This window comes from Lacerta agilis, chromosome 4, assembly GCF_009819535.1.
Source record: "Lacerta agilis isolate rLacAgi1 chromosome 4, rLacAgi1.pri, whole genome shotgun sequence".
Taxonomy (NCBI): domain Eukaryota; kingdom Metazoa; phylum Chordata; class Lepidosauria; order Squamata; family Lacertidae; genus Lacerta; species Lacerta agilis.
Window position 1 is genome coordinate 25,725,559 of NC_046315.1, and position 21,038 is coordinate 25,746,596.

Here is a 21,038-nt window from a genome sequence, read left to right on the forward strand (position 1 = left end):
GGAAATTCCATTATGCCGAATAGGATCCCTCGCAAGAAAAGGGAAAACTTGACAGCTATGCTTCTGAGTAATACCCCTCCGCACTCTATCACTATATATAAGGGTCTGGTGACTTCTGTTTCAGTGTATGCACACAAAAGCTCATACCAAGAACAAACTTAGTTGGTCTCTAAGGTGCTACTGGAAGGAATTTTATTATTTTTTATTTTGTTTTGATTATGGCAGACCAAAACGGCTACCTACCTGTAACTGGAATAATTTTAGTGTTTGAGGTTGGTTGCTGGTTTTTGTGTGTAGCAAAAAATATTGCGATATGCTATGGTAATAAATGCGTTTTGTTAGAGAATGCAGTCTTTTTCATGTTAGATTTTCCAGAGGTTTTGTTGCCGTGTAAGTGAACTTCAAAAGCTTTCATGAAGTACTTTGAACGACAAAGCTGAACTCCAGAGAAGCTTGAATAATTTGTTACATTCTTTGAAAATAATGAGTAAATCCACTGAAATCCGTGCGGTCCAAGTCATTGATATCAATGAGTCTACTCTTAGAATGACTTAGATTTTCTATATATCAAAAGATCCCCAGTGAAATGAATATTAAATGACAGTCTGACTAATCAGAGCAGCATACAGTTTTTTTACACCCCTGCTTTATTCAAAAAGTTATGTTGTTTAAATCACAATTTCCCTCAGTGCCCCTCTATCCCCATTTCTCTCAAACCTCTGCCGTTGTTTAAAACCATTTTAAACTGTTGCTTTCCTCTCTTTCCATGTTTTACTTGGAAGTTCAGCCATTGATTTAAACCACTATTCCCCCCCCCTTTCAATGTCTCTCCCTTCTCACTTCCATGCCATATTCACTGCTGTTGTGCAACCTTACTTCTCTTTTGCTTCCCTCCTTCACTCTGACTTTATGCGAATCCCGGGTTGCGATGTGACACTGCAAATCCTCCCAACAGGAGCTGTGTGATGGCAGACTTACATTTTTATATATAGGAAGATAGGAAGGTGCCAAACACTGAATTAGACCCTTGGTCTATCTAGCTCAGTATTGTCTCCACTGTCTGAAAGCAGTTCTCCAGGGTTTCAGGCAAGAGTCTCTCCCAGCTCTACTGGAAGATCAAATTTGGGGCCTCCTGCATGCAAGGCAGAGTCTCTACCATTGAGCTATGGCCCTTCCCCAAGGGAAGTGAGAAGAGCAATTGTGTTGATTTGCTGCAGCAAAAGCAAACTTGTGGCAACTTAAACAAGGGCAGCCTTTATAGGCCAGAATCTACTTTGTCAGATACAAATTTATTTTGACTGTACATTCCTGTTGGCAGCAACCACCTTTGCTATGTATTTATTCCTAGTGTCATTGAATGTTGATATGTGCTATTAGCAAAGATGTAACGGGTGGCGCTGTGGTTCAAACAACAGAGCCTAGGGCTTGCTGATCAGAAGGTTGGCGGTTCGAATCCCTGCGACGGGGTGAGCTCCCGTTGCTCGGTCCCAGCTCCTGCCCACCTAGGAGTTCGAAAGCACGTCAAAGCGCAAGTAGATAAATAGGTACCGCTCCAGCGGGAAGGTAAACAGCGTTTCTGTGTGCTGCTCTGGTTCACCAGAAGCGGCTTAGTCATGCTGGCCACATGACCCGGAAGCTGTATGCCAGCTCCCTCGGCCAGTAACGCGAGATGAGTGCCACAACCCCAGAGTCGGACAGGCCTGGACCTAATGGTCAGGGGCCCCTTTACCTTTTAATGCAAATATTATTGGTCACATGACTGTAGGTTAAATACTTTGACATTCAACCATTTTGAAGCTTACAATATTCTACCCTCATTACGGGAAAGTTGAAATAGCCAGGAAAATGAAAAAGCACATAGAGAAAAATAGTCCTTTTAATGTATATGCTTTTTAAATATGGGATGTTTTTTTTCTAGAGAATGTTGCTTATCTTGGAAATTTCTTTTGGCAGATGGTTGTCAAAACATTCATGGATATGGACCAGGACTCTGAGGAAGAAAAGGAGCTCTATCTAAATCTTGCTTTACATCTTGCCTCTGATTTTTTCCTTAAGCATCCTGATAAAGATGTACGCTTGCTCGTAGCTTGTTGTCTTGCTGATATTTTTAGAATATATGCTCCTGAAGCACCATATACTTCACCAGATAAACTTAAGGTAAGATTGTATGTCATCCTTATTTTCTGCGACTTTGGATGAGCAGGATTGCTGTTTTATGTTTATTTCTAAACATTCAAAAACAAACCATCGAGAGGTTAGAACTCTTCAGCAGGGCTTTCACACTGCATATTCTAGCTGATATGAATTAAATATTTTTAAAAGCACTGGCTCCATTTTCAGCTAGGTATTTTTAAGTGATTTGTTGTTGTAGGATCAGTGTGGGAATTTTTAAGGTGTAGTCTGGTCCTATAGGCCCAGTTTGAAAGGAAGAACTGATAATATTTGCCACAGTGTATTTAGGCTTGGAGTGACAGTTGCCTGTTATTTATCACAGATTGATCTATGTTGCAAAAAAAAAAAAGCCTAGGGAAATTGAAAAGTCGATAAGCAGGGACGTTTTTCCTGTTAAAAGAATTTTGAAATAAAATTTTGCAAGTGCTAAATGCAGTTGTGCGTTCCTATGACCCTTAAATGAGAACTTGATTATACGAGTTAGGGCAGCATGCAAAACTTTAATTGAGTAGCTGTTGACAATAAGGGCAAGGTAGCTGTGTAGGTTTAAAGCTATTCTAACAGGCAAAAACTAAAACTAAAGAATTAATAACCATTGGCATTCTGTATTCCTTCTAATGACCTTAAAGTTATTTTTGTGTGTGTGTGTGTGTTCATATGAATAATAAATATTGTCAGCTGCCTGCTTTCAAATGATTACAGTGGTACCTCGACTTACGAATTTAATCCGTTCCGAATGCACATTCGTAGGTCGAAAAATTCGTAAGTCGAAAAAAGCGATTTCCCCATAGGAATGCATTGGAAATGAAAAATTCAGAAAAATTCATAAGTCGAGTAAATCACATCTAAAATTTGTAAGTTGAATAAACCCCATCTAAAACCGCCAACGGCTGTCCTTCGGATGTCAAAAAATTTGTAGGCGTGCGGGCACTTTTTTCATTCGTAAGTCGAAAAATTCGTACGTCGAGTAATTCGTAAGTCGAGGTACCACTGTAATTTGTTAAATTATGGCATTTGGGGTCAAATTATGGCAAGTCATTTGGCATTTCCCCCCTTGACTACGTGAATTCTAAAGTAGTTTGACCAAGTTTGAATTTTAGGTAGAGATACGTTTCTGTATTATGAAGTGTTCTGATGTTAGCAAGTGGTATTTATGCTTATGGCTTTCAGCAGTTCCATCTTTCTCAGCTATATCGTCTGCAGTTTGTTGTATTTGTTTTCCGAGACTCATGTATCTGTACAATAAATGACAAAGTTGTATATTATGGAACTTAGTTGCTGACTCCCATTTGCCTCTTTTATGATAGCGCTGTCAAGAAGCTGCTTGAAAAACGTTGTCCTGTAGTGAATGAAAATGAGTGTTGTTTTGTGACCATTTGCTAGGGACATGGACACTGTTTTATAAACTCGCCACGCAAAATGTCGTTTCATCATAATGTTATCAGGGCATAGAGTATGGTTCAGGTTTTCTGTTGAGAAGCGCCTAGGTTTTCCTTGGGGGTCTTCCTCTCTCCTTTCCTCCTCCAGTGTGGTTGTGAAGAGGGGTTCAGAAGCTTTTGTTTTTGTTTTTGATTAACTACAGCTTGTTGTTTTATCTGAGCTTGGCAAAATTGGTTAAACTCAACTGCGATTCATTTCTGACAATAATTTAATTATTATGAACTTGTTTGAAACAAGTGCAACTTTAAGCTGAAGTTAACAAGTGAATCATAGTTCAGATTAGCCACAGTTTACCATGTAAGACTAACTTTGATTAATTGAAACTGAAGCAAACACTTCTCATTTCTTTGTGGCCATGCTAGAACATGGGATTGCACAATATGATAAACCATAGTGGATTATTCCAGTTACATAACTTCTTTTTCCTCCTAAAATAATAATTCCAAGGAGTTGCACAGTGCTGCATCTTTGTAGTGGAATGAACATCTGAGGGCATAGAAAATGGTGTGTTGTGTGTCATGGACTCTAGTTTTTCAGCTCAGTTCCTTTCAAGTGTCTGGCTGCTATTGTCCATAATAAAGTCCGTGTCTGTTTCAGCTATTCTATCCTCAATTTTAGCACTTCTGAGTGGCTTATTGCTGCTTTTATTGATTCTAAAGCCATTATATGTTACATTCATTTTAATTGGGGCTGTAGTGTGTTGTTGTTTGTTTGTTTTTTAAATCATTTCAATCAGATGAAAATGTGCTCATGATGAATTGGACAGGATATTTTTTTTGAAAAATATTTTAATACAAGTACTTAAACTGCAAAAGGCAAGCACTATCTTGAAAGACACATCCCCCCTTTCTCTAACACATGGGAATGATGATACCTGGCATAATGAATGTATGCATCCTGTAAAAACGAGTGAATACGCCTCTTCTGGAATATTGCTTTTACCCATATGCAAATGTATGCAGATTTAGCCAACAGATTAATCAACTAAAACACACATGAGTAATGGATTTAAATTTTAATTGGCATGCAACCCTAATTGTAATCCATTTTAAAGATGCAGAATAAATCATGCTGATTATCTATCTGTGTTTGTACAATTCTCAGAACAGTGGTTTTAAAGAAAATGGTTCTCATATAATTAGTGGTTTCCTGGGTTGGGCAGAAATATAGTAAAGAGAAATTTGTGAATTTATTTTCTATTAATAATTAGTTGAGTCTGAACTCAGTCTAGAGTTCCTTATGCTCCTTACTATGGACAGATTGGTTTTTTGAAGTTGGCTTGTTCTGTATCATTGTTTCCCAGACTTGGGTCTCTGACCACTGGTCCTGTTAGCTAGGGATGATGGGAGCTGCAACCCAAAAACAGCTGGGATCCCAAGTGTGGGAAACACTGTTTCCAGAAAAGTTTCTTAAAAACAACAACCCTATTTTCTTTTCACCAAGTCTGACTGTAGATTTCTTGTTCTCTAAACAATAATCTGGCAATTTAATTGCTGTGGGGGTAGATTGATCAATCAGTTTGCTTGAAAAACCCAACAATTCCCACATCTACTTCATGTGAAAAAGCTAGCTGTTGTATTTTCACATACTGTACAGGTGTTTTGGGGAGAATGGAAAAAAGGACTACATGGCTCTGGATGCAATACTAATCGGGGGGGGGGGCTAACCCACTTTACAGTTCCAGATGTGGATTCTGCTTTGTGGTACTGGTAAAGGGTCAGCACACTGCTGCTTGTAACAGTGAGCCTCAGCCCTAAGAGGTTACTGGATAATTTCTCTTCTCTTTGGGGAAAGTCAGTGAAATGCCTCCCCCTCCCCATTTCTCCGCCCACATATGGGAAAAGTTTAGAGAGGCCATGTGTATTCAGCTCTAGGTTGGATGGTGTACTAAATTGTAAGAAAAGGGGGGGTAAGTCTCCTACCCTGTTTCTCCTAAAATAAGACATAGCCATAAAATAAGCCATAGCAGGATTTCTATGCATTTGCGAAATATAAGCCGTTCCCCAAAAATAAGCCATACCCCAAAAATAAGCCATAGTGACGTGGTACCTCCCATTAAAACAGCCTGGAGAGGCGTGGCTATGCAGTGTACCAATGCAACGCGGTTAAAATAAGACATCCCCTGAAAATAAGCCATACTGTGTTTTGTTGAGCGAAAAAAAATATAAGACGGCGTCTTATTTTAGGAGAAACACGGTAGCATGTAGAGAGAGGACACCGAGCAAGGTCTAAGAAAGCACCAATGAGAGTCTATTAGCTGTGTGAGGAGTTTCATTTTTAGCTGCTCTTTGTTTGCATCTCGGGTCAGCAGGTGGGCAGCAACAAATTAGGATAGCAAGTTAATACATAATGATAATATACAGTTAGCACAGTCTGAGATTGACAAACCAAAGTTTAAGGTTGTAGTTTGTTGGCTGACGGTTAGTGAGCCGTATCTGATTCAGATATACAAACCCCAGTAAACTATATTTAAAAAGTTTACGGTTATATCAGAATGAAGCTACATGGCTTGGATAGAAAACTGCTAGGTGTAGTTCTCTTTACCTTGTTGTCAATACTGAAATTTCTGAAGCCACGGTCTATGTCTCAGTTAGTTCAGAGAACTCACTTTGACTATATAAGGCTAGTTTGAAGTAAGTGGATTGGTACCATATTAACTCAGGTTGGCTAATTGATTGTGAACTGAAGCATAACTACACTTATTCATAGTCTTCCCTTGTTGCTTCCCTCATCTTCTTTCCATTTTTTTACTCCCTCAGTTGAAATTTAGATTGGTGCATTCTTAGGCAACAGTATTATGTTAAATTGCCAAGTACATTCATTTCCACTTGAAATGACTACTTGTTAACTTTTATGTAGTGTGTTTTGAAAGTGTTCAGTATTACTTTTTATAAGTTAAAAGTTAAAAGAAATGACGTCTAGCTTCGCAGTCCTCTTTTACTATATTGTTCACATTTACTCTCTTCATCGCAACATATATTTCACAAGCACAAGCTTTTCAAAAGTGCTTTTTTAACATTGTCAGTGTCAACAGTCTTGATTCCCAGACAAATTATTTTGAAATGTTTCTTCCCAACAACAATATATTTCATAAACCTAGCTTTTCAAATGCATGTCTGTCAGTGCTGATGTTACAGTACTTTGATTTTAGCCTGATCATTTCCAGACAAATTACTTGGGAAAAGGCATTTCAAACAGGCAAAAGGAGGGAGGACAAGACCCCTATCCAATTAACTTTCACCTTCCCAATAGAATACGTGTGAACTTTCCAAGGAACAGAGTTTTCTTCAGCAAAACCTCTCAAACAGGAGTGCTCTCAATGACCCAGTTGTCACATGGACTCTAGCATGTGAGACATAGAGCTAAAACCGGGAAGCGTTTTGGAAGACGTGGTGTTGTGTGATCCTTTTGGACACCCAGACCTTCTAGTAGAGAAGACAAAATTATTTTGAGCATATATTCCACCTCATTGTTTGTATTTATTTGAGATGATGCTGAAATGCCAAGCTCTTAAACCTGCTGCTCCATTGTGCCTTACACTTCTGACTCACGTGTTTGCAGATTTGACAGCTCTTTTGATTCCTCGTGTCTTTCAGCACCTTCATCTGTATATTCTCGTTATCAGTTGTTACTCTTCTCTAGGTTACTTTTAACTTCTTAGGTGACAGTTCCCTCACACTTGCATTGCCCTCTTGAATGGCTCACACACTGTATGGGGATGTTATGCACACAAGTTTAGTGTCAGGAGGAAAGCCCCCTGGTGGCCGTATCTAGGAAATGTTGCTTCCAGCAGCCCTTTTCATTTCAAGACTTGTGTGCACTTCATATGGAGAGTTGTGAAAATTCGTTTATTTTGCTTTCTGCAGGTTGGTAAACACAAATGAGTTTTTATACTCAAAATCCATTCTGGCTTGCCATGGAAAAGGCTTAGGGTGGTCAGACAATGTGTGTGAATTGAGCAGTCATGGAAAGATTGAGGAGCTGTTCCCATGATTTCCCACTGCATCTCTTGTTGCTGCTGAAATTGCTGAAAGTACTTCTTCATGCCATGCAGTGCATAGTTGAACTATAGGACTCTCTCCCACAAATTTAATAATTAATAATGATAATAATTATTACCAGGATTTCGTTCTGTCATTATTCACTGTAATAGACTGAAAGCTCAAAACCTGATTCAGAATAAAATTAAAGTGAAAACAAGTGCTGCAAAATCCTGATTGATGTTCCTAATATTTTCTGTCTTTTTATGTGCTTCAGACTTTGATTGTGAGAATTAAGAGGTCAGTTAAAATATGTTACGAATTCTAGTTCATAGAGAAATGATTTTTCAGTTGAAGTGAATGTTTATGCAACTAGTATATATTTGTTATGTATGTGAAATAAATACCTGTTCTTTCCTTTGCAGGATATATTTATGTTCATAACAAGACAATTGAAAGGATTAGAAGATACAAAAAGTCCACAGTTCAATAGATATTTTTATTTGCTTGAGGCAAGTGTAAATTATTTTCTATTTATAAGCTATCCACAGTTGATTTAAAATAGGCAAAAGGTTCACTTTTTTAAAAATATGAATGGGTGGAGATCCAAAATCATGATAGTGGCCACCACAGGACTTACCTTTTATCTTTTTGTTAGGTTGCTGTTCCAGATACATTAACTGTCTTCTTTTCCTATGTAGAACATTGCGTGGGTTAAATCTTACAACATATGCTTTGAACTCGAAGATAGCAATGAAATTTTCACACAATTGTACAGAACATTGTTTTCTGTAATCAAGTAAGTATATTTATCTTTAACAACAAATATATTCATGAAAAGGTTGGGATTAAAATAGTACAGGCAACAACCGATTTACCCGCTTTCAATATGTGCGTGACCATGAACACGCGCATCGCAGCAACCTGGAAGTGGCTAGAAAATGGGACGGAGCACACAATGTCCCAGAATGCAACCCATGCGCAAATCAGGGGTTGCCTGTATTTCAAATTGTTAGGGATCAGTACCAGACTTACAGGTGCCCAGGCCACTTAAAACACCGTGAATTTTCTAAGCCACAGATGCATTGTTCATTAAAGTAATTGACTAAGGTTGCAATCCTATACACTAGTGGTAGGGAACCTCTGACTTGCCAGACATCCCCATTTGGCCAGCGGTATGGATTGACTCAGACCACATCTACCTGACATCATATGATGTTAGACATGGGGCAGACAAATCCACAGGGCTGAATTGAAAAGGGAAGGCATGAAGTGCATTCTAATCTCCCCTTCATGGGCAAGGTCTTCAAGCAGATGGTCATGGGCCAGATCCAGGTTCTTTTGGCTGAAACTGATTTTCTAGATCCATTTCAATTTGGGTTTTGACCCGATATTTGTACAGAAACTGCCTTAGTTGCTCTGTATGATGACATTTGCCAGGAGAGAGGCAAGGAGTGTGTGTCCCAGTTAGTTCTCTGAACAGGGCAGCCTAACTTCTGTTGTCTATGCTCCTGTAACTCGATAATTTAGACTACTGCAGTACATTATATGTTGGGCTGCCTTTGAAGACAGTTTGGAAACTGTAGCTGGTGTAGACTACAGCAGTCAGATTGGTGACTGGGGCAGGATGATCTGAACATATAACACTGATGCTGAGACAATTGCACTGGCTCCAATTTCTTCCCCATCCATGCTTGGGTGTAAGTCCCATTGTACTCAGTGGCGCTTACCTCTGAGTAGGCATGTATAAGATTGCACTTAAAAGTTCTATTTTAAATGAGTTTATAGTCTCTGTGTACACACAGGGCCCATGTGCAGAACTCTTAATGGCAACTCATAGATTATAACTTTATGGTCATGAACAGTTGCAGAAACACCATACTAAATATCAGCCAGGATAGATCCCCAGATCTGGACATTTCTAGTCATAGTTTAGTAGTGTAATGTATTAACTTCACCTCTGCTGAGCCTTCTATTTGATGCTAGAGTTGTGAAAAACAAAAATTACGAAAAATTTCACTAATTTTACAAGAGAGAATGACAGTAATAAATGGACTGGGCCACATTTCTCCAAATTAAAAAAAAGTGTGAAAATATGTGTGACTTTGAAATCAATGTTTTTGTCTAGTAAGCAGAATAGGACTTGGGATACCAGGGTTCAAATGCCCCCTCAGCCATGAATTTCACTGGGTGACCTTGGGCCAGTCACTGTCTCTGAGCGTAACCTATCTCTCAGCTTGTTGTGAGTATAGAACAGGGAGAAATCATGTGCGCCACTCTGAACTCCTTGAAGGAAATATTGGATAAATGTAATAATAGTTTATTTTACTTATCTTATGGCTGAACCATAGTGAATTATATTGTGCTAATGAGTTGAAAATCTGTTCCTCTTGATTTCAGCAATGGTCATAATCAAAAGGTTCATATGCATATGGTGGATTTGATGAGCTCTATAATTTGTGAAGGTGATACAGTGTCTCAGGAGCTTTTGGATACAGTTTTAGTTAACCTGGTGCCTGCACATAAGGTAAGCAGTAACATTTCCCTAATTTCCTGGCACTTCCGTTACTTTTATTTAGCATCAACAGGCATGTATGTGGCAATGTTATAGTGCAGCTACCTTTTATTTGTGGCTCTGTAACCAGGGTTAGACTGCCAAACTGAAGCAATAAAGTTGGCCAAGATCTCCATCCCTTGTTCCCACTACTTAGACAGAGATCAACTCTTTTTTTTGTGAGAGGTTGGAGAACTGCATTTGTTTCAGCTCAGTGTTGCTTGAGTTTAATGGCAGATAGCACTGGGCAAACTCCATTCACGTGTGTGTTTTCCTCTTCTATCCTCAAATGGCATTGTTAGTAACTCTTCCATTGTAGAAGAGGGGCAAGCAGAGCTGTGTCGTGGTGCTTGTTGGGACAGGGGAGTGCAGCCAGGAAAGCTCTGTGCAACTAGGCTAAGCATGCAGATGGATGACCTTCCTTCTGAATTATAATTTGTAAGGCTAACATTAACTGTGTCATGTTAATATAAATGTTCATATGTCAAGTACTTGAGGTGTCTAGCAGTCTTGGAACATAAGGGTGCAAATCACAGTATTTTTCTATGTCTCCATTGTTCTGACTGTAGCTGTGTCTCAGCCAAATTTTTGTTCTTTTCCTGAAGCTGATTTGGGAAAGAACAATTACGTTTGGGAAGGAAAGCTATTTTCCCAACTCTAGACAGCACAGGGAAAGCTCATGTTTCTACCTTTTTGTGGTTAATTCCATCAGTACTTCATTGCTTGGTCAAGAGTATAAAGACTGTGTGTTTGCCATTTTGTTATTTCTTGAGGCACCATATTTGGAGGATTGTTGAAAAGTTGCCTTGGCTACCTGTATATTATTTCATGTTGGTTTTCCCAGTTTTGGGAAGTGTAATTAGCTGTTTCAGATTTTTGGATGCAAGGAACTATTAATATCTGGAAAACACAAAGAGTATCAACTGGCTTTTAATTTTTATTTGAAAGCATTACATCTTAGAATTCACATGGTACAGTTTTCAGTTAGTCATTATTAATTGATCTTGAAATGAAATTGATCTAGCTATTGTTCAACAGTATTTTATAACTGAATTTAACCTGACTCCATTTTTCACAGGGTTAATTGAGTTAAATAATTTAATACCATCAAGGAAAAAAAGCAATTAAAATTGAGTTCCTGATTTTCATTTTTGCATGTTTTGTGAACAAGGATGTGTGTTAACTGGTTACTATAACAACTAAATATTAATTTGCAACTAAATAAAGCTTTTCTACAACCTTGAAATATAATCCCAAACCTTTGGACGTGCAGCCCACATACAATGCAGAATTACACTTGCTTAGAAACAAGACAGATTTTTGTTAGGCTCTTTCTGTATACATGCAAGGAAACTATACAAAAACAAATACTTCAAAGGCTAAGGCTACAGTTGTATGTGCTTTTATTTATACACAAGTTCAGCTGAACAAAGTTTAATTTACTTCTGAGTAAAGTTGCATTAGACTTTGCTGTAAGTGTCCTGAACTTTTTCAAAATAACAATAAGAATATTTATTTATTTATTTATTTATTTGTACACACCCCGTCCATCTGGCTGGGTTTCCCCAGCAACTCTGGGCAGCTCCCAACCGAATATTAAAAACACAGTACTGTACAGCAAAGCAAGAGTTGGCAGTGAGCAAAATAGTATTTCTCAGTGGGACAGAAAGTAATGTTGGTGCTGTTAAATAATTAGACATAAATTGGAGAACTGAACACATTTCAGAAGAACAGGTAGCTGGACAGCATACAGGATCACTCGTCTGAGCTTTATAGTGATCCTAGTAATTTATACTGTATCATCTCCAGAGTCCTAGCAGTTCTGCTGATTTGCTAGGAAGCATAAAACAATAAATGGTAATACATAACTTAGTTTGTCAGTTGTAATGTTAAAATGTGGATTATTAGTCTGAAAAATAACTAAACCAAGGAAAACTGTTAGATTGAGAGATGGAAGTTAGCAGAAACCAGGATTTATGGCTGACAGCACAATCTTATGCATGCAATCACAGAATTAAGTCCCAGAGTTCAATGGGACTTAACCCAGATAAGCACAGTGTTCTCGAAGCTACCAACATGAGTTTGACCAAACTGCGGGAGGCAGTGGAAGACAGGAGTGCCTGGCGTGCTCTGGTCCATGGAGTCACAAAGGGTCAGACATGACTAAACAACAACAACAACAAAGCACATAGAGGATTGCAGCCTGCATAGTAGCCTTTTTCTGAGCTTTGAAAGTTTGACACTGCATTGACCAACTCTGTAGTTGTTTCTATATATTGTAATCATAGTGGGGTTTTTTTGTGCAATACTTGCAGTATCCTTTTTTAAAATCAGCATTTGTCCATCTTGTTTGTGAAGATTTGAAAAAAGCCATTTACGTGAATTCACATATTTGTATCTGAGCATACATTTCAAGCACACTTTCATAGTGTTTCTTGTCTGAACTATACCTTTCAGAACTTAAACAAACAAGCATATGACTTGGCAAAGGCTTTACTGAAGAGGACGGCCCAAGCTATTGAACCATACATTACTAATGTAAGTGAGGATTTAAAGTGACTGTGCAGATGAAACTGAGTAAAATGTATAATTTGATGATGACTAAGTACGTGCATATCCAGAGAGCCAGTTAAAATTGTCCTAAGTTAAAACTGCTTAGAACCCTTGGAAAGCTGGACTGTTTCCGTATGACACCAAAATAATAGTAACATGGTGTCAGGAGCTTCCCAAGTGTTGTTCATGAGTAACGACAGAGCCTTCAGTAGCTAAAACTATTTATTGTGCATAACTATTTACAGTGTGGAGCTAGTTCAAAACATGACCGCTCAGTCACTTGCAGAATCCGGAAGTGCCCCTCTCCTGTTTGCCGCTCAACACCAAAGTCTCGGCACCCTAAAACGACGTCTGCGGTGCCCCCTGAACCTCCGATGTGGTGCTGGCGCCGGAAGCAGCCATTCTTCCTCAGATCCTTTCTGGCTGGCGGTGCTGGGTCTTTGCCCAGAGTCTCCAAGCCTTCGCAGCTCCCCCTCCCTTGGAGAGAGCTCAGGCGAGAGGCTAGAGGAGGAGGAGTCTGTTGACAGAAGTGGCTGGGGTTCCCTGTAGCGTAGAGAGCCCTCCTCTCGCGAAGAGCTGCTCTCCCAGTCCTGCTCTTGAGCAGGACTTCCAACCAGCCCCTCCTCATGAGTAGTCCTCCTGTCCCTCTCTTCCTCAAGAGGAGGGCCTCTCTCCCCTTGCTCCTCCCAAGGAATACCCTTGCCCTGGCTCTCCTCCCTAGTAGGGCCTCTCCTCTCCCTCTCCTCGCGAGGAGCCGGGCAATCCCTGACACATGGTCTCTAGGCAGGCCTTCTCGGGGAAGGTATTCCACATGGACCACCACACGAAAAGTGCTCTCTCACTTTCTCCAGCTGCTACCTATCACAATTCAGATGGTACAGGGACCTGGAGAAAGGCCTTAGATGGCATTCTTGGTCGATGGGTGGATTCAGGGGCATAGCAAGGTAAATTGGTACCCAGGGGCAAAAAAATTTTGGCACCCCGCCCCGCAGAGGCGTAGGAAGGCCAGGTGGTACCCAGTGCAGAAAATTTCTTGTCACCCCCCATTGATTCCCCCCCCCCCCGCAAAAATGGTTTTACGTTATTTCATATTTTCTTACAAAGGAATAATAACAAGTAATAATAATAATAAAACACTTTTATTTATATCCCACCCTCCCCGGCCAAAGTTGGGCTCAGGGTGGCTAACATCAGATACATAACATTGGTATAAAATCAAACAATAATTAAATTACCTCCTAAAAACATCTCAAAATCAAATTAAAGTCTAATTAGATGGCTTTCCACATTGTTAGGGTTGGGAACAGTAAGTGCTCCACTGAACTGAAATTTCAGCCATAGGAAAACAGCCAAGTAAACAGCTATTTTGGTGGAGGAGGGTCAAGATGCTAACCGATATGCATGAAATTTCATATATAGTTATATAATCCCTAGTATAGTAAGATAAGACCTTTGGAGCAGGCATTTAAAAAAAAGTTTTTTATGAACCGCCCTCGTAGGGCAGTTATTGTTCCTTGATAATTTGTCACCCCCTCCATTATGGAACATGGGGCAGCCCTTGCTACGCAAGGGTGGATTGATATGCCAATCCAACAAATAATTTGGGTCCCAAGCTGTTTAGAGCTTTAAAGGTTAAGACCAGTGCTTTCGTTTGAGTTCTGAAACTTCCTGATAGCTTGTGGAGTTGTTTCAGTACGAGAAAAATACATTCTCTTCTCCAGAAACGAAGAAGACTGTCATAGCAGTGCTCTAGGCACAGCAGTATTCCACCAGAGAATTATTAATGTAGATTGTGAAATGTTTTATTTTCAGCTGTACCCAGTAATTGTTATACTTTATTCTGCATAAATGTGGTTTCCATTGCACAAACATTTTAAAACAAATGGAACAAAAATTGAATCCTTTGGGAGGAAAGCCGGGATATAAATTTAATAATAAAGAAATACGATTTCTCTTACGTTTGAAAGCTCATTGCGTTAAAGGGCACTCGGAAATTTAGACTATGAGCTTAAGCAAGTAAATCCAGCTGAAACTAGAGTGAGTCCCCTATGTAGGGTTAGTATGTTATTGTTTCCTGCAGTTAACTAGCTGAGTTACCAGAAATCTAAGATAGCAGGCATTTGGGTAGAATGCTAGGTTAGTGGGTCTTCTTAAAGTACTTGTTAGCTTTCAAATGATGTACTTTTAGAAATAGGAAGAGCTAAGATGAAGTTAAAAATAGCAGTTTGTTCTTAATTCTCTTTTTTTTTATTTGTATACTGTCTATCTTACAATACTCAAGGCGGTTTACAAGCTGAAGAAACAAAAAAAATGTACATCTTATAAAAATCTAATGCAATACGAAAATGTGATAATAAAACAAAACTTTAAAATAAGCAACCTACTTCAAAAAGTAACATTCAACAATTATTAGAGTAGTATAAAATAATAATATCAACATATAAAAGTTAAACAGAAATCCACTCAACAGTTACAATAAATAATTTCTAAACTAATCAATAAAACAACGCCAAGCCACAGTACATAAAATAATACAATACAAATTGAGAAGCAGAGACTAGAGGTTGGAGGAAAGCAGGTGGAAGAAGGCCTTGCCTGATGGAATCTCTCCCCTCACAGTTCTTCAGGAACAGCTCCCTTATGAAGAATCCCAGGGCCAGGGGGTGGGGCTTCCCAAATGCTTCAACTGTGAGAAAGTAGTTACTTAGGAGTTTTGGGGTCACATGTTTGTCCTCTGGGCATTTTGATATCCCTTTGTAGTGTTTTCCCAGAACAGCTTGGAGTAGATTGTTGAGAGAGACTGAGAACCTGCTTCTGCTGTTGATACATCTTGCTTTGTCTTGCAGTTCTTTAATCAAGTGCTTATGTTAGGAAAAACGTCTATCAGTGATCTCTCGGAGCATGTTTTTGACTTAATTCTGGAGCTATACAATATTGATAGTCATCTTTTACTATCAGTTTTGCCACAGCTTGAATTTAAACTAAAGGTAAGTGTTACATCAGTTGTATCAAATTTGGATCATTTGGGAGGTTGTTGCTGGTGTGGGGCAACAAGCACACAACTTTTCATACAGCGTGTTCCTTGCACCTCAGTGAACATTGGTTCGTCAACTCCTTTTCCTTATGAGTGCCTTTTAGTTTCCCTGTAGCAGTTCTCTTTATCTAGCTCTTGGGATTCTCCTCAGACTATCCCGCCTTCCAAGCCACATTCCTCACTGGCCTATAACCCCTGGAAACACAGAATTATAGAGTTGGAACGAACCCACAAGGATCATCTAGTCCACTGCAGTGCAGTTATTCTGCCCACAGCTGTCCCTGGGTGGGCTAGAATCACCAACCTTCTGGTTAACAGCCAGTTGCACTGACCCATTGCACCACATCTCTGCCCTGCAGTACTACCTATACGCAAAGCTGTAACTGTGTCCAGATGCTGTTTCAGTTGGCAGGCTGGTGAATTAATATTCCCCTCAACGCTCCGTATATCTGCTTGCAAAGAACACAGGAACACACGGTCGTAAATAATTTCTTTGTTGCCCTCTGCATATGTGGGACGAAAGCAGAGGAGCAGCACTGGAGTATACTGAGATATACATTAGCAGCTGGAATGAAGAGGAAAAAAGGAAATGAAACAGAATTCTGGTGTATATGTAGCCTTAACTTCAGCTAATGCCACTTTGTGCTACATTTGCCATACCTCTTAGCTTTGGCCCTGCAGGCTGAAAAGGAGCGGGGAAAGAGCATGCAATAGCATCCATCTCTGTGTTGGTGTCTGTGACAGCGTTTGGACGCAATGCTGAGCCATAAACTATGGGAAAGTAGCGCAGTCTGTGCCATGTAGCTTGGAGCTCTTCCACTTTGACAAACCACAGAGTGATTGTCTTATGATAATATATCTGAGCCAGCGCTCAGGGTTTGTTTTTCTCCAGACCATATCCTAAACTTCCCAGTTGTAGTTTCTTTGGGAGAAATAAACCAGGGGCACATGTTTGAACATAAGGCTAAACCAACAACCCTGTGGATTGTTTCCCTGCTGGAGGTAGGGAGGAGTGAAGCAGATGCACTAGCACACAGTGTATGCACAACTAATTTTATTAACTATACCTAAGCAAAAGTAGGACTTAGAACTGTAGCCTTCTAACTCATTCTAGGCATACTTAACAAGGAGCAAGCTCCACTGAACATAATGGACCTGCTTCTGAGTAAACTTGGCATGGTACTGGGTTTAAGTTAAGCACATATGAGAAGTATAAGTGATACCTTGGTCCTCAAATGGTATTTGTAAATTGTTTATCAGAGTCATATGGCAGGACAAGTTTAATTATTCCTTTATAAACTGACTTTGTTGCTTGTTGGTTCATTTCCACAGCTATTATTTTCTACCTTTTTAAATTTTAGATTGATAAATGTGTATGCTTTTTTAAAAAAAAGAAATAGGTTTGTTCGAGAACCTGTTTTTACAGTGTCTGTCCTTTCTTTGTCTCTTTCTCTGTGTATGTATTATATATGTTGAAATTTCTTTTATTTTTCAGAGCAATGACAATGAAGAACGCCTGCAGGTTGTAAAATTACTAGCAAAAATGTTTGGGGCTAAGGATTCAGAGTTGGCATCTCAAAACAAACCACTTTGGCAGTGTTATTTGGGGAGGTATAAATTGTTTAGTTCCTTTACCTTGGGGATTAAATACTGAAATTTAATGTAACATTTTGTTATTATGTAGCTTTTTTTTACATTCTTTTATGTCTAATATGAGCTATAGATATATATGAATTCTTTTGTTCCGTGTCCTCTGAAATTGACATAAATAAAGCTAGATCTTTATCTGTGGTTCCACAAAGCTTACAATTACAAACCATCTTACTTAGTTTACTGCCATTCTCTTTTTTCTGTTAATGTAGATTAATCTGACTCTTGTCATCACCACAACATTTTAATAATCAATTCTATGTTTATATTGTATTTGATTAATATTCAACAGTTGTGGGGCTTTCCAAGCCACAGTAACAAAAAAAAGGTTTTAGACTTTTAATTAGGTTACAAATGCATATATTAATAAATATTTGCATGAAAGAGATGCATGCTTAAAGAATGTATCTTCCAGCTGATTTGTCCTTTGGTTAAAATGAGAAATAGGCTATATAGTATTACATTTTTGAGGTATCTGTTTGGATGTAAATGGCCAAGCTTGATTATCAGACACAAGTTGGGTAGCAGGTTAATAATAATAATAATAATAATATTTATTATTTGTACCCCGCCCATCTGGCTGGATTTCCCCAGCCACTCAGGGCGGCTTCCAACAGAAACCAAATACAACAATATCAAACATTAAAAACTTCCCTAAAAAGGGCTGCCTTCAGGTTAAGGGGGGAGAGTTGTAGCCCAATAGCAGAGCCACCTGCATTGCAGGCAGAAGGTTCCAAGTTCAATCTTGGCATCTCTAGGTAGGGCTTGTTGCTTGAAACCATAGCAAGCTGCTGCCAGTTAGTGTAGACAGTACTAAGCTAGATGGAACATAGTGCATTCTCTTGAACAGTGAATACCTTAGTAATGTCGTAAGCAAGTGAAGCTTTGGATGTCAGATTGTATGACATTAGAAAGTTGAACAAAGGAGCTTCATTGCCATTATAACTTTATTAATATTGGGTTGGATCCAGACTTGCCAAAGCTGGAATCAGCTGTTGTGTTTCCAGGCTCTTGCACAGCATCTTGAGATAACTTTTCAGAGTATTCTTCTAAGTCTTTGTTATAACAGTTTACATAATACATGTTGAATTTCTTCTGCTTGCAAATATATGGATCTAATCCGTCATATTTACCAGACTGTTCATCTTTTGATTCTTTGAAGCAATAGGTATGGCATTTTGATGAAAATTGAAATGAGGGATAACATACTGGTGTTTTGTTTTTTTAAAACAGGTTTAATGATATCCATGTACCTATCCGTCTTGAATGTGTGAAATTTGCTAGTCACTGCCTTATGAACCATCCAGATCTAGCAAAAGATTTAACAGGTATCAGTAAATTGAGTCTGCAAAAGAAGAAGAACTCTTAACATTTATTCTGTTTTTAGTAGTAGCAAAATAACAGCACTGTTTTTATAGTGCATTTACAAAGGGCCTGGTTTGTGATGATATTTACTTCTCATCTTTTTTTTCTGCATTTGTTAGGGAAGCAAGCCTTCATACTCACCTGTGGCCTAATCTGACTAATACAGTCAGATATATTTTACTAAATCACTAGTTGGTCACAGCAGGGAAACTACCCCTATAGAAATATATAGTAAAAGATTAAGAAAATGGGTTCCCAAATGCATGTTTGAGTCAAAAGTAGGTTCTGGGTCTGAAAAAGTTGAAGATAACTAGTCTGAAGTAGCCTTCCCATGTAGAACCTATTTCTTAAATTAACACCCCACCCTTCCAAATGAGCCCAGGGCAGCAAACACAGCTGTGATAAAATAATACCATTAAAAATAAAAGCCTTTAAAAACAATTAAACACTTCTGATAAGTCCCTTATTCTTCAACTGTTGGCGGACAAGCAAATACAACACCCTAGTGATTTAATTAGCTATTTTCATGAATAAAAGTCTTTTGTTCACAACTTATCAGATAATAACGGACAGTGAGTTTATTAAGAGGAAAATGTTAAATTGTAATTGTAGTGTCTCCTATTATGCAAGCTTATGCCCTTCATTCTCTGGGACTAGTGTGCCAGCATCCGTCTACATCAGTTTAGGATACTCGACATAGTGGTATAAAGTTTTAATTAGGATGTCTTTTTTTGTACAGAATACCTTAAAGTAAGGTCTCATGACCCCGAAGAAGCTATCAGGCATGATGTTATTGTATCAATAGTTACTGCTGCTAAGAAAGATCTTTTGCTCGTCAATGACCATCTTCTTAACTTTGTGAGAGAGCGAACGCTTGACAAACGGGTAAGTCATTGTATATGTAGGTCAATTACTTTGGAGTCATTGTTAGTCCAAGAGTAGGCAACTAATTCAGCATGTTAAAAATTCCTTTCTGCTAAGATTTCTCACAAGAATTGACTAATTGCATATTTGCATACTGTGATTATCTACCTTACCCGCACATTCTTGCTTTTCCTAAATTATGAGATTGTATAAACATGATAGTAAAAAAAACAATGAACTTGTTGTGAGTGCAGTGAAAGTTTTGTGTACAACTGATTCCATTTTACAATCCACACAGAAGTGCCTTCAGGATTTTGTAATGTGTAAGGCAGTCTTTGTAATTATTTTGTTCTGCCTTAGCCATAGTACTTTAAAACAACCCAATGTATGATTTATTTTATTTTATTTTATTAGGTTTAGTGGATCAGTTGAATTTATAACTTGTTCAAATGTCAAATTAGGTCTGTAGTACATCTTACAAAAAGGCAATGTAGCTACTTACTTAATCTTAGTGCATGAAGAGCAAAGGTACAGAGAACAACCTTTATCAAACTGAGTGAGTGAGTGTGTGTGTGTGTGTGTGTGTGTGTAGATAGATAGATAGATAGATAGATAGATAGCTGAGGGAAAATCTGGTTGAATACTGTTTCTTTCCTTGCGTTAATTTGTTGCCTTATTGTAGCAAACTCCCCCCTTTTGAGAAGTATACTGACTGCGTTGTGTAAAGATCCACAGTACCCTTCATATCAAACCCAGGGCAGGTAGCAACAATATTAATTTTTTTTTTTATAAGATTTTTATTATTTTCCATTAAAACAAAAGAAAAACATAACATAAACACCAACATTAACACCATAAAAACACACTACATAAACACAATCAAACAATAACAATAAAAAGAAAAAGAAACTTATACAAACCTTAAGCTAACACTTATCTTCATACTTTCCTTATTTCTATCTTCTCTGTTTGGGGACTTCCCCCATTCCCTCCACTGTCTTCAAAATCATATATATCTTCTAGGTAGCTTTATATCTTATTCAATTAACATTTGCCCAAATTTTAATATGCTTAACTTTACTTAATCGAATACCTAATCAACTATAAATCTTATCTTAGCATCAAATCTTAACACATTTTTAACAAATAAATCATTCGCACAAAAAAAAATTCCTCTTAACAGTTTTATCTAACATAAACCTACTAAAGCCGATATTCTATTTAATTCTGCTCAAATATTCAATTTAACTGATTTAACTAAATAATCTTTAAATTTTTTCCAATCCTGTGACACCTTCTCCTCCCTCTGGTCCCGGATTCTGGCGGTCAGTTCTGCGAGTTCCATATAGTCCATCATCTTCATCTGCCATTCTTCCACCGTTGGTATCTCTTCACCTTTCCATGTTCTTGCCAATAAGATTCTAGC

General features: G+C 38.4%; 1 protein-coding gene across 1 annotated transcript in view; it reads left to right on the forward strand.

Moving 5' to 3' along the window:
• Positions 1-21,038, forward strand: part of PDS5B (PDS5 cohesin associated factor B) — a 72,267-nt gene that overhangs the window by 15,347 nt on the left and 35,882 nt on the right. Inside the window, exons 3-11 of the mRNA XM_033146484.1 lie at positions 1,954-2,157; positions 8,018-8,104; positions 8,294-8,391; positions 9,993-10,119; positions 12,604-12,684; positions 15,546-15,686; positions 17,229-17,344; positions 18,617-18,711; positions 19,488-19,633. Of these exons, the coding sequence (XP_033002375.1) occupies positions 1,954-2,157; positions 8,018-8,104; positions 8,294-8,391; positions 9,993-10,119; positions 12,604-12,684; positions 15,546-15,686; positions 17,229-17,344; positions 18,617-18,711; positions 19,488-19,633 (1,095 nt within the window). The remainder of the gene's footprint in view (positions 1-1,953; positions 2,158-8,017; positions 8,105-8,293; positions 8,392-9,992; positions 10,120-12,603; positions 12,685-15,545; positions 15,687-17,228; positions 17,345-18,616; positions 18,712-19,487; positions 19,634-21,038) is intronic.